The sequence below is a fragment of the Octopus bimaculoides genome, chromosome 16 (assembly GCF_001194135.2).
Source record: "Octopus bimaculoides isolate UCB-OBI-ISO-001 chromosome 16, ASM119413v2, whole genome shotgun sequence".
NCBI lineage: Eukaryota > Metazoa > Mollusca > Cephalopoda > Octopoda > Octopodidae > Octopus > Octopus bimaculoides.
The window spans coordinates 52,770,701-52,783,452 of NC_068996.1; the positions used below are offsets into that span (position 1 = coordinate 52,770,701).

At 39.0% G+C, this 12,752-nt stretch overlaps 1 protein-coding gene across 2 annotated transcripts in view; it reads right to left on the reverse strand.

Annotated features, from left to right (window-relative positions):
• The window catches only part of LOC106881342 (spermidine synthase), a 45,573-nt gene that overhangs the window by 4,602 nt on the left and 28,219 nt on the right, over positions 1-12,752 (reverse strand). For both annotated transcript variants that reach the window (XM_052973770.1, XM_052973769.1), the window contains exons 5-8: positions 11,014-11,167; positions 8,521-8,604; positions 7,021-7,163; positions 3,410-3,532 (exon numbers count right to left, since the gene is read on the reverse strand). In XM_052973770.1, the coding sequence (XP_052829730.1) occupies positions 3,410-3,532; positions 7,021-7,163; positions 8,521-8,604; positions 11,014-11,167 (504 nt within the window). The remainder of the gene's footprint in view (positions 1-3,409; positions 3,533-7,020; positions 7,164-8,520; positions 8,605-11,013; positions 11,168-12,752) is intronic.

A 12,752-nucleotide genomic window follows, 5' to 3' on the forward strand; every position in this document is an offset into this window, starting at 1 on the left:
TCTCTATATATAAAGATGAGAATGTGTGTCTGTGTGAATCCCTAAAACTCAAGAGCTACACGACTCTCTTTTACAAACCCAGTGAAAATACATATATTTCATATGTCAAAGAAATTCAAGCAATACATATAACACCAAAGTTAAAAACATTCCCAACAATTCCACAATCCCCAACCTCCAGAGCTATTGAAGAAACTGTTATCATCAACTTTATATACATATGAGTTGAAAACTTTCTTCTAGCATTCCACTTAATATCTATGTTCCATGCTGGCATGGATTGGAGAGTTATTAATGTAGAAATATGGTATCGTAGCTACTAACAGTTGAGGGTTGCATAGTCTAGATGGCGTTTTTAGATTTCATTATTCTCTTTAACCCGGGCAACGCTGGGTGTTTCTGCTAGTATATATATATAAAACAGGCTTCTTTCAGTTTCTGTCTACCGAATCCACTCATAATGCTTTGGTCGGCCCAAGGCTATAGCAGAAGATGCTTGTCCAAGGTGTCATGCAGTGGGACTGAGCCTGGAACCATGTGGTTGGGAAGCAAGCTTCTTACCACACAGCCACTCCTGTGCCTAAACAACAATACCATTCCCATGCCAGAAATTGAACCTGAGATGCCTGAATGAAAGCCAGGAATCCTAACTACTAGACAATGCTTACATTCTTCACTGATATATGGAAGACACACACACATATAACTTGGTGACTTTGCTGGGGCTGGTGCCATATAAAAAATATACTCAGTAAACTGATTGGTAATTAGGAAGGGCAGCATCCAGTCAAGGAATCAGCTACAGCAAAGAGCAGAACTTGATGCAATCATTTGGCTCACAACTGACTCCTGTCAAGCCATCCAACCAATGCCAGTATGGAAAGCAGACATTAAATGATGATGATATATAAAGCAAGAAAACTATCCTGGCCCCTGCATTCTTTCATACTTTAACCTCTCATCACTTGGCATAAGACCATCTGTCCTCTGTACTGAAGTCCCACTCAGTTGAAGGAGTACTTAGTCATGTGCAAGCTACATGATAACCTCATGGGTGCTGGTGCCACAAGGAAAGCACCCATTACACATTTAAAATGGTTGGCATCAAATTGTGGAATCCATTCCAAAACAGATATTGGAGCACAATTCAGTCCTTGAATCCATTGGATCCTGTTGAGTCATCCAACATATGCTAGCATGGCAGATGGACAGTAAAGAATGATGATACATACATACATTCATACATGTAATGGTGTGACATACAAATCACTCGCTAGACTCTGTAAAGTGGTTGATGCTTTAGGAAGGGCATCCAGCTGTAGAAAACATATCAAAACAGACAATTGGAGCCTGATGTAGCTCTCCAGCTCCTGTCAAACTGTTCAACCCAAGCCAGCATGGAAAATGGATGTTAAATGATGATGATGATGATTTTTAATGACGACGAGGGCCAAAGGCATTGAGTACAATGTAAGGGTGAACAGACAAGAATCAAGTAAAAATCAACACAAGAAAAAGATATAAACAAGAAAATTTCTCAAATGGAAAACAGGGAAGACAAGGCAATACAAGGAAAGTCCAACACAGAAATTTGGATTACTGTTAAATCCAGAGCATCTGAAGTGTTTCTATCTTGTTTTTTTTTTTTCCTCCTATTTAGAAAAGCAAACTGAGGGCAGGTCCATTCAGCCTCATTTGTCATGCCACTGTAACCCACCTTTTGTTATGAACCACAAAGCTCTTTCTCTAATCTCACCTTCCTCTTCAAATGGTTATTTAATAATTTGATGGCCAGATACGAGACTACAACACAAAGTTGCTTTTTCCTTGGCCACACAGTAGAGGAATCTAACTATCAGCCAAGTTGAATCTTGCTAATGGTCATCCTACACGCAACAAGAGCTGTTCAACACATGCCCACAAGTTGCTAATGCACATACACACACACAATTGTATGCAACACAGTTTCACTGCCCTACATGTACCTTAAGCAGTTGCATGTGGAACAATGTTGACATTTTCATACCCAAAGAGCTTGTCTCAAACACGTACTGACTTACAACTCTGTAGCACTGCTAGGCTAAGAACTTTCAAAAGATGTCCATAATCCAGTTCATGTGGGACGCTTTCCAAAGTCTTCAGTCCTGCAGCAATGGCTCCAGAGTTGAAGGTAAGATAAGAGACGGCCTCTTTAGCTAAACAGTTTCAAGATGTGGCCATTTAGTTTAACCATCAAAACAGATGCCATATTGTGGCATGTGTGTGGGTGTGTGTGTTGTAATGCAGTTGGTGTTAACATTTTTGCATGGTAGTCTTCAAGAGGACCTCACAGAAATGGTTCTTTTTACCATCTCTCAACTCTGATTGAAATGATACCATACATGGCTACTATGATAATAATAAAGAAGAATAATAAAATAAATTATAAGTAATAAGATATACTAGTGGGACCTGTGAATATTTCACAGAATTACTGGTAAACCTATTTGGTTATTTCTGAAACCTTTATCCAAAAAACCTGTGCTGTTCTGTATGGAAAAATAGTTGCTCATCTGCTACTCATTGAAAAGTAAAAGAAACTGGAATATGATGATTACTTAATGCGGTTTATATATACATTTTATATACTTTATGCACAATTTTATATGCATACAACTGCTACATAAATAAGCGTGAATATTTCACGGAATTGCAGTTATATACTTGTGTTAAGTGATATGTGATATAAAAGGCTTAGTTCGATTAAAAAAAAAACACTTTTCACTATCCAGTCACCACTGCCACCTCCATCTCCACCATCATTATCTCTCTCTGTGCCTTTCTTTAACCTCAACATCAGAACACAATCCCTCTAATAAAATTATATTTTTAACTCTCCCCCTCTATATCATCACTACCTTCAACTAACTTTTTTAACCACGTAATAAATATTATGTTCCCCCTACATCATGGACGCTTCTCTCTCCCTCTTTTTCTGTCTCCCTTTTAGCCTTATCCTCTTTTTCTCTCTCATTTTTCTTTCTCCTTTCTTTCTCTTCATCTAATCGCGTGAAAGTGTTACAATTACATTCCCTCAACCTCACATCATGGACACTTCTCTTTTCCTCTTTCTCTCGAATCACAAGAAAGCATCACCGATGGGCTAAGTAATAGAATGACAAGCAGAATTATTATAAGATGCATTTTTCCACCCTTCGAGAAAAAAAATTCTCAAAGGGTGGACAACAGAAAGGTATGTTTAGAAGTGATTATCTGCCCCTGAACAGCAACTCCAGTTCTCTGTCTCTACCAAACATATACAGCTTCCAGTAAGACCACCAGGTATATATTACATGCACCAAAACTACTACAGTTGGAGGCATGAGATGACACAATTGATTAGAAAGAAAACCAAAAGAAAGTAACTGACCTTATGAGCAAAATTGGGCAATACAAAAGAGGCACTGTGGACAGCTGAATTGTAGTATTTGTAACCATTGGCATCAACTTCATCTTCTGTCAAAGTTCGAACTGGTTTAGATAAATCTCTCATCTAACAAAGAAAAACAAAATACAACAAATTATATACTGCTCGAATTCTGCCTTAATTACTAACGTGAGTAAGCATGAAGATGAGCTTGCTAGATTCAGGGTGTTCAAAAATTATTTTGACAAATCCCATAATTTATGATCTTGATGTGTTGCGTACAAACAATGGAGACCATATGGAAGTGTTCTCATGTTTCTAATAAAACTTTATCTTTCTGCCTATGTTATCCATATTCTTCATTTTTGCTGAATCTTTCAAATTGTAAATGTAATATATATGGACTCCCTGTATTTCACATATTCTTTTATTTGTTTCAATCATTTGATTACAGCCATGCTGGAGCACTGCCTTTAGTCGAGCAAAATAAACCCAGTACTTATTCTATCAGTCTCTTTTGCTGACCCAGTAAGTTACGGGGACATAAACACACCAGCATCAGTTGTCAAGCAATGTTGCGGGGACAAACACAGACGTACAAACACACATGCGTGCACGTGGACACACACACAGTTTCCGCCTACCAAATCCACTCATAAGGCTTTGGTCGGCCTGAGGCTATAGTAGAAGACACTTGCCCAAGGTGCCACGCAGTGGGACTGAACTCAGAAACAAGTGGTTGGAAAGCAAGCTTCTTACCACACAGCCACTCCTGCGCCTAGTAGTAAAAATTAAAATGTGGTTAGGGTTAGGAACCAGAATATAAGGAGAACCGATACAAACGAAAGAAGGACAGCAGTCTGTGACATATCTCTCTCTGGTCAGATTATTGGAAGTTTATGTAAAGAAAAAAAGTTGTGGTTCTGCAGTAAGAAGTTTGCTTCTCAATTACATGGTTCTAGGTTCAGTCCTATTGCATGGTATCTTGGGCATGTATCTTCTACTATAGCCCCTGACTGACCAAAACCTTATGAGTGAATTTGGTAGACAGAAACTGAAAGAAACATGTCATGTCATTGTGTGTGTGTGTGTGTGTGTGTTACTGTCACCTTGCCTTGACATCATGTGATGGTTAGTAAACAAATGTTATCATCATTACAAGCAGTATCCTTCCTTTCCAATCTTCCATGGGAACATGTCCAGTCAAAGGGAAATATTAACTTGAAAACAAGTAAGGGTTGACAACAGGAAGGGCATCCAGCTGCAGAAAATCCAAGTCAAAATGATCAGGTAAGAATTTATTTATTATTCAGTTGAAGGATGGCAACTTCACATCCTCTTGACATACGCAAGTTCTTCTAGAACAGAGATTAATGTGACTGAAGTTTAATCCTTTAGCATTCAGATGGCTTTGTCTAATGTAATGCTTATTTATACACATTGTTTAGAATTAATCATGCATTATCTCGTAGCTTTGAGACTTTGACGATATGATTGCACCTTTTCAGAATGACATTGCATGGTAGGTGTGAGAGGCTGGATCTGGCTGGTTTGAACATAAAACATGTAGAATATCTGGGCTGGATATGACAAGTTTGAATGCTAAAGGATTAAATGAACTATGCTGTAGTGCCAGTATCTAATCAGGGATCAAGCATTTTCTGATTACAAAAAAGACAAACTGTCGGGATAAAATTTCAGAAATCACCACCACTGTCATTGTCACCACCACTGTCATTGTCACCACCATCATCATTTAACATCCATGTTTCATGCTGCCATTTGTTTGGACAGTCAGACGGGATCTGATGGTTCCAATGTCTGCTTTAGAATGGTTTCTATAGTTGGATGCCCTTCTTAATGCCAACCGCTTCACATGTAACTGGGTGCTTTTTATATGACACCAGCACTAGTGAAGTTGCCATGAGGCTTGCAAGACTACAAAACCCACCAAGGGACAGGGTGGTCAGCTTTATGCTATGGATTAAGAGGATATGGAGGTGGGAGGGGGGACAGAGCAGGTTCTTGTAGAACTGCATGGTTACATTTAGTAAGGGAGGGAGAAAATAATCAGCAGGAGCTGAGAAGAGAGATTAGAGGTAGCTCCTCAAGACCATAGGTAGAAGTGGATGAGTGGGACGAGGTTGGGGGTTTGCAAGATTGTATTGAGAGCTGGAGGTAAGGGGACGGGGAGGCAGCCTGCAACTATGAAAATATTGGGCAGGGTTGAAGTGTCAGGAGTTGGTGAAGGGTGGTGGGATGCAGGTGGGAGCAGGGAGGGGAGAGTAGTAGGATAGTAACCACACAGTTGACAGGGGGGAGGGAGAAGAGAGATGACAAGGTGAGGCTGGCTGCAGGGAGTGTGGGTGGGGCACAAAAAAACCCACATTGCTCATTGAGGAAGGAGGGCAGACTGTTGCATGGTGACATAGAGAACTGCCGATGGCTGCCTGCATTACTGACAAAGTTTTGTAAGTGAAAGTAATAGATTAGTGGTCAGTAAAGGTCAGTGCCACCAACTCCCTCGTGGGGGTAGGTGGCACTGTTTTATTTTGTGTTGTTATAAGTTAGGGTAGGTCCTTGCAGAAAAGGAAATATTTCAAAGATAGAAAGTGGGTCAAGAGTATTGTCTGATGTTAATGGAAGCAATGCCATAAAGAGTAGTGCTTGTTTTAGATAGGAATAATCAGAAATAAGAATTTTATTATTTGGCAATTGTGTGTATATTGCAGTGAGGAATGTAGGGGCTTGCACAAGAGGTTGGAAGGGGTTTTGTTGTGCACTTACTTTGAAGAATTGGAAACAAAACGTGTATCAAATACAATGACATTATCTATGGGTTTCATATTTAGTCGACTCCTGGTCAAGGAATGGTGGGTTGAGTAAAACTCCCATAAATGCAGAAGAGATCTTTTAGGAATCCATTGCTTTATTATCATAATAGTATTTGAATGGTAAACAAATGCTACCCAATCGGTGGGGGTGATCTCTCCTACTAATTGCTGTAGGCAAGGCTTTTCACCTGTAATTCATTTGGGAATTTTTGGTTCATCATCATTTCACATCCGTTTTCTATGCTGGCATGGATTGGACAGTTTGACTGGGGACTGGCAGGCCAGGAGGCTGCACTAGGCTCCAATCTGATCTGGCAATGTTTCTACAACTGGATGCCCTTCCTAATGCCAACCACTCTGAGAGTGTAGTGGGTGCTTTTTACATGCCACTGGCATGGGAGCCAGTCAGGCAGCACTGGCATTGGCCACATGGCACTGGCATCAGATGTAGCAAAAAAATGTACTAAGAAGGAAAGTACCAGTCTACTGTTTACTGCCACAAGGGTGAAGCACAGGCATATGTACATTATCTATTCTTGTTTTAAACCTTTAACACTTAAACCAGCCATTTCCAGCCTCTCACACCCACTTAGTCATTCTAAAAATGAACAATTATATTGTTGAAATCGCAAATCTACAACGTAATGCAGAATTAATTCAAACCAATATGAATAAATAGGCATTATATTTTTCAGAATAATCTGATTGCTAATGGGTTAAAGCAAGTTTTGGAAAATTTCTCTTATACCTGAATTATTAAGGGATTTAATGAATACTTACCGTGTTGCTGCAAAGAACTAAACCAATTTGCCCACAGGCATAAGTTGCAAGGGTGCAATTTGCATATGACACACATGGAAATACTGCCCGGCATTTCTTCAGAACATCTTGAATTAACTCTTTATCTAACCAAATATTTTCACCTGGAAATTGAAATATCAATACAAAAAAAGTAATGAAAAATCAATGACAATTGTTTGATTCAACATGATTAATATGTGCTCAAAGCAGCCCTAAAGACCCAGTACATTTAATCTATGAAAAAACATCCCAAAACTGAGAGAGAGAAAGGGGGAGGAGAGAGAGAGAGAGAGAGAGAGAGAAAGGGGGAGGAGAGAGAGAGAGAGAGAAAGGGGGAGGAGAGAGAAAGTAGCAGATGCATCACTAATCTTGTTTGTAAACCTCAGCTAGTTCTAGAACCCTTCATTGTATTCATCTGATCCATTAGACGTGAAAGCAAAAGAAATTAGCTTCCCATCCAATCAGTGATCATGTAATAGAACTGGCCACACACTTTTAAAACAAAACAAAACCTTGATATTTTCAATTTTAATTTATAATCTCACATGGATGTCATTACAAACAAATGAGATTTACAATAATTTTTTTTTAGATGTTCCTCAGAAAAATGGAACTGACTGATATTTATTGTGTAAATGATATTAATTAGTGTAATGTTGTAACCATAGAAACATAAATCTTATTATAGTGATGCTTATACACTGATATGTGTATATGTGACCAAAAAACAAACTCTCTCTCTTCTGTTACCTTCCTATATTAATTTCAGTCAGTACCAGTTGCATTAACAAACTGCTTTCCCACATTCTGAGACCCGGAATTAAATTAGGTTCCTGTTACTCTAATATTCTCTCAACCAAGCCATTTTGGTAAACAGCAAATGGTCTCATAATTTATAGGACTAAATGTTACCACTAACTTTGTGATAATGATGATGATAATAAGAATAATGTTTTAGTACAGGGTCAGCAGTTTTTGAGTAGAGGGGAAAGTTGATTACATCGACCCCTAGTACGTAACTGGTACTTATTTTATCGACTCCCAAAAGGATGAAAAGATGAAGTCAACATCACAGACTGTGAACTCAGAACGTAAAGTCAGAAGAAATTCCACTAAGCATTTGGGCCAGCATACTAATGGTTCCACCAGCTGACCACAATAATAATAATAATAATAACAATCATCATTGTCATGTAGCAGACACTGGATTGCTTGCCACAATTTGAATCAGTTTTTATTTAGAGTTACTGCCCCCCTCCCTCCAATATGGAGGGAATGGACTAGTCGATTACATTGACCCCAGTGTGTAACTGGTACTTATTTCATTGAGCCTGAAATGATGAAAGGCAAAAGTTGACCTCACTGGAATTTGAACTCAGAAAGTTAAGAGAGATGAAATGCTGCCAAGCACTTTGTCCCCCATGCTAATTACATGGCAAGCTTGCAGCCTTATCTTATAACGAGGAAGAATAACCTTACCTTGGTTACACATAATGCCATCTGGTTTCAATGCTTTGTGAATTAACTTATAAAATCGTAGTTCGAATAAACCCTCAGCTGGCCCTATGAAAGGAAGTGAAAGAATAAAAGCTTTTAAATGACAGTGTACTTCATGCAAATAAAAGGGGGCAAAAACATACTTTGATGTTAAGCTGCTGAAAGGACAGAAAACAAGGACAACAAAAATATTAGACTTGCAGGAGTTTTGCAGCTGGATGCATTTGTGGAATGATGTCTGTGACCTGCCAGTTTACAAAAGACAAAGTTAATAATTTATTACATAGCAATAGGCATGGCTACAAGTATACAGAGTTTGCTTTGAATTTTGTGGTCTGAAGTTCAATCTCAATGCATGGAATCATGAGCTTGGTGTTTTCTTCTGTAGCCTTAACCAGGCCAATTTTTTGTGAGTGAAATTAAAAATACATTGTGTGTGTGTGTGTGTGTGTGTGTAAATGTTTACTTCTAAGTGTCTTTGCGTGGCATTATTTGAATGATGATGATATTGCTCAGCCCTTTAGCATTTAATCTAGCTACATCCGGCCCAAATATTCTACCTATTTTATGTTCAGATGGGCTAGATCTGGCATCTCACACCTATCCTACAATGTTATTCTAAAAATATACAAACACACTCATGCCAGTGGCAGGTAAAAAGCACCTAGCACATTCTGTAAAGTGGTTGGCATTAGGAAGGGCATCCAGCTGTAGAAACCATACCACGACAGACAGTTGGAGTCTGGACAGCACCCTGCTAGCTAGCTCCATGCCAGCATGGAAAGCAGATATTAAATGATGATGATGGTTATGATACCATTGAAATCTCAAAGCTATAAGATAATACATAATTAATTCAAAACAATGAGATTAAACAAGCATTACCTTTGACAAAGTAATCTGAATGTCAAAGGGTTAAAACCCTTGTAAAGAATGCATCCTGTAAGACCCAGCAAGACGAAGAACAGGAAAATGGCTGCATAAAAATCTCATCTAACCAATTCCAGCATAAAGATTGGGGGAAGAAAAATTATGTCATGATGGCAGTTGCATTGATAAAAACTATAACGAACTGATTAGAACAGAAAGCAATATAGAAGAAACAAGAGTAAAAAAAAATGAGCAAAGAAGTTCTACTGCAACATTTTGAAGCATTTGAGGAAGGATATTTGACAAAGGTGACCGGAACTGTGGAGCGCAAAGAATTGGATTCTTCACAATAACGATGCACCGGATCACCAAACTCTCCTCATTTGTGAGTTTCTAGCCAAAAACAACATGGCATCACATCTGCACCTGCCCTATTTGTCAGATTTAGCACCTGTGGATTTCAGTCTCTTCCTTAAGATGAAAAGGCAGCTCAAAGGTCGCCATTTTAACACTGTTGTCAAGATTCAGAGTGAATCACAGAAGGTCCTCGACTTGCTTATGGAAAGTGACTTCCAGGCCAGTTTCTAAAAGTGGCAGGAACATTACAACTGGTGTATTGCTGTGCAAGGTGACTATTTAACAAAGATGTTAAAACTTAGGTAAATAAGTTATTATTTTTATCAAACACAACTAAGTCCAGGAGCGTTTTTGATACCACCTTGTATATTACTCTACCTTTAGTATTTGAGTAATATTTTCCTCCCACCTTGTTTGCTTCTATGTGCTTATTTGTGTATATGTTATCGTCATTTAACATCCATTTTCCATGGTGGCCACAACAGATTCCGTTGTCTGTTCTGGACTGGTTTCTGCTATTGGATGTCCTTCCTAATGCCAACCACTGTACAGTGTACTAGGTGTGCTTTTAATGTACCCAGTGCATTCGGTAAAGTGGTCGGCGTTAGGAAGGGCATCCAACTGCAGAAACCAAAACACAGACTATGGAACGTAGTGCGGCCCCTGGCTTTACCAGCTCTAACCAAACCATCCGACCCTTGCCACCATGGAAAATGGACATTGACTGGTGACATATCTATATTATAATATATATATATATATGGCTTAATGAAGTGATTTTCATAATGTTAAATTCTTACAGAAATGTTATTGAAGCAATAATTTTTACAGCGCCTACTGAAGTGGACATGACAATAATTATCTTAAAATTGATTGAGAAATGGAAATTTTTGCTCAAAGTTTTTTTCAAGATTTTTATACCCAGTATTCCAGTTGTGAAAACTTTATTTACTAAAATCAATTTCATATTCAGGAGGAACTTTTTAGAACCACAAACATACAAGAGGCCTTTAAAAAAAATATCAGACATCTCTGCAAGAACGGGACAGTGCTACTTTCATTGTTCTGCACTCACAATAGATTTTTGCATAGCACGGAAGCAGTTGTGATTTTCTGGTTACCTATGCAGCTGCATGTCTACATTATGGTTGATCTACATCACAAATTCTTTAAAAGACGACACTTCCTCCTCATTGATCACAAATAATAAATGTTGATCACATGACTACAACCAAAATATTTCCTTACCAACAGGATCTGTGGAATCAGTAATGATGACATCAAATTTTCCTTCACATTTTTCAAGGTATTCAACACCATCAGCAATACATAATTCTAACTTGGGATGAGACAGACCAACAGCCATTCCAGGAAGATATTTTTTGCTGACATTACAAACTTCCTGTGAAGATTAAAGAAATATAAAAAAAAAAAAAAAAAGGAAATGATTATTAATGATTTTCAAGTCACCAATGTCTTTATCCACTGCTGGATAAAGATTGAGCATGGTTTTATCACTTTATCTCTGCTCATTGTAACCAATACACACACACACACACACACACACACATATCCATATCTTGGTGCATAGTCACTGTGGATCCTAAGTAGGCATACTCTTTTACCTACGAGATCTCATCGCTTCCCACCTCTATAAGAGCAGGATAGAAAGCATTTAACTCAATAAAGGATGTGCTCCAAATGAATACAGACAAAACCATGCATGCCAGACTCTTTAAAAGCACCGTTCTAGCTGTGCTCTTAGATACAAGTGAGATGTGGACCACTACAAAAAGAATAGAGCATCAATTGGTTACAATGCAAAGGCCATGGAAACATCCATGTTTGGAATATCACTTAGAGAGCACATTCAGAATGAGATAAATCAAGAATGGAATGGAGTGAACGATGTGATTGCAGAGTACCAAAAACACAAGTTCTGCTGGGCCATACTATGTTGCAAGGTTTGCAGACAACAGGTGGAGCTGTGCAGTTGCTGAGTAGAATCTAAGAGATGAGAAAAAGCCTCCAAGATGATGGGGAAATGATTTAGTCAAGCAATTTGGGTCAGGATGGAAAAGGATATGGTGCAACTAAGAATTGGAAGCGCATTGTGACCAACGGTGTGTAACAGCATCCGATGGCCTGGTCAGTACTGTGATATATACACACACACACACATATATGTATGCATATACACACACACATGCAAAGTAGAAATGAACTTGTGCCTGAGTACAACGACTTCTCAGACACAATGCCACTTCTTAAAAGATCAACAGTAGTGGTGATATAATGCAGGTAACCAGAAAATCACACCTGCTCTCATGCTATGCAAAATCAACCAAGTACCACCATGAGTTAGGAATGTGGTGGTGGTCGAGACCAACACAGAAAGACACATACACGACAGGCCTCTTTCAGTTTCCCTCAAACAAATGCACTCAGAAGGTTTGGTCAGCTCAAAGCTATAGCAGAAGACACTTGCCCAAGATGCCACACACTGAGACCGAACCCAAAACCATGCGGTTGGGAAGCAAGCTTCTTACTACACAGTTACACCTATCAGCATGGCAGCAGCTCTGAGCTGAAACTACAGAAGAAAAAAAAGGAGTGGCTGTGTGGTAAGAAGCTTGCTTACTAACCACATGGTTTCGGGTTCAGTCCCACTGCGTGGCATCTTGGGCAAGTGTCTTCTACTATAGCCTCAGGCCGACCAAAGCCTTCTGAGTGGATTTGGTAGACAGAAACTGAAAGAAGCCCGTCGTATATATGTATATGTGTGTGTGTGTGTGTCTGTGTTCGTCCCCCTAGCATTACTTGACAACCGATGCCGGTGTATTTATGTCTCTGTCACTTATCAGTTTGGCAAAAGAGAGCAATAGAATAAGTACTGGGCTTACAAAGAATAAGTCCTGGGGTCGATATGCTCGACTAAAGGCGGTGCTCCAGCATGGCCACAGTCAAATGACTGAAACAAGTAAAAG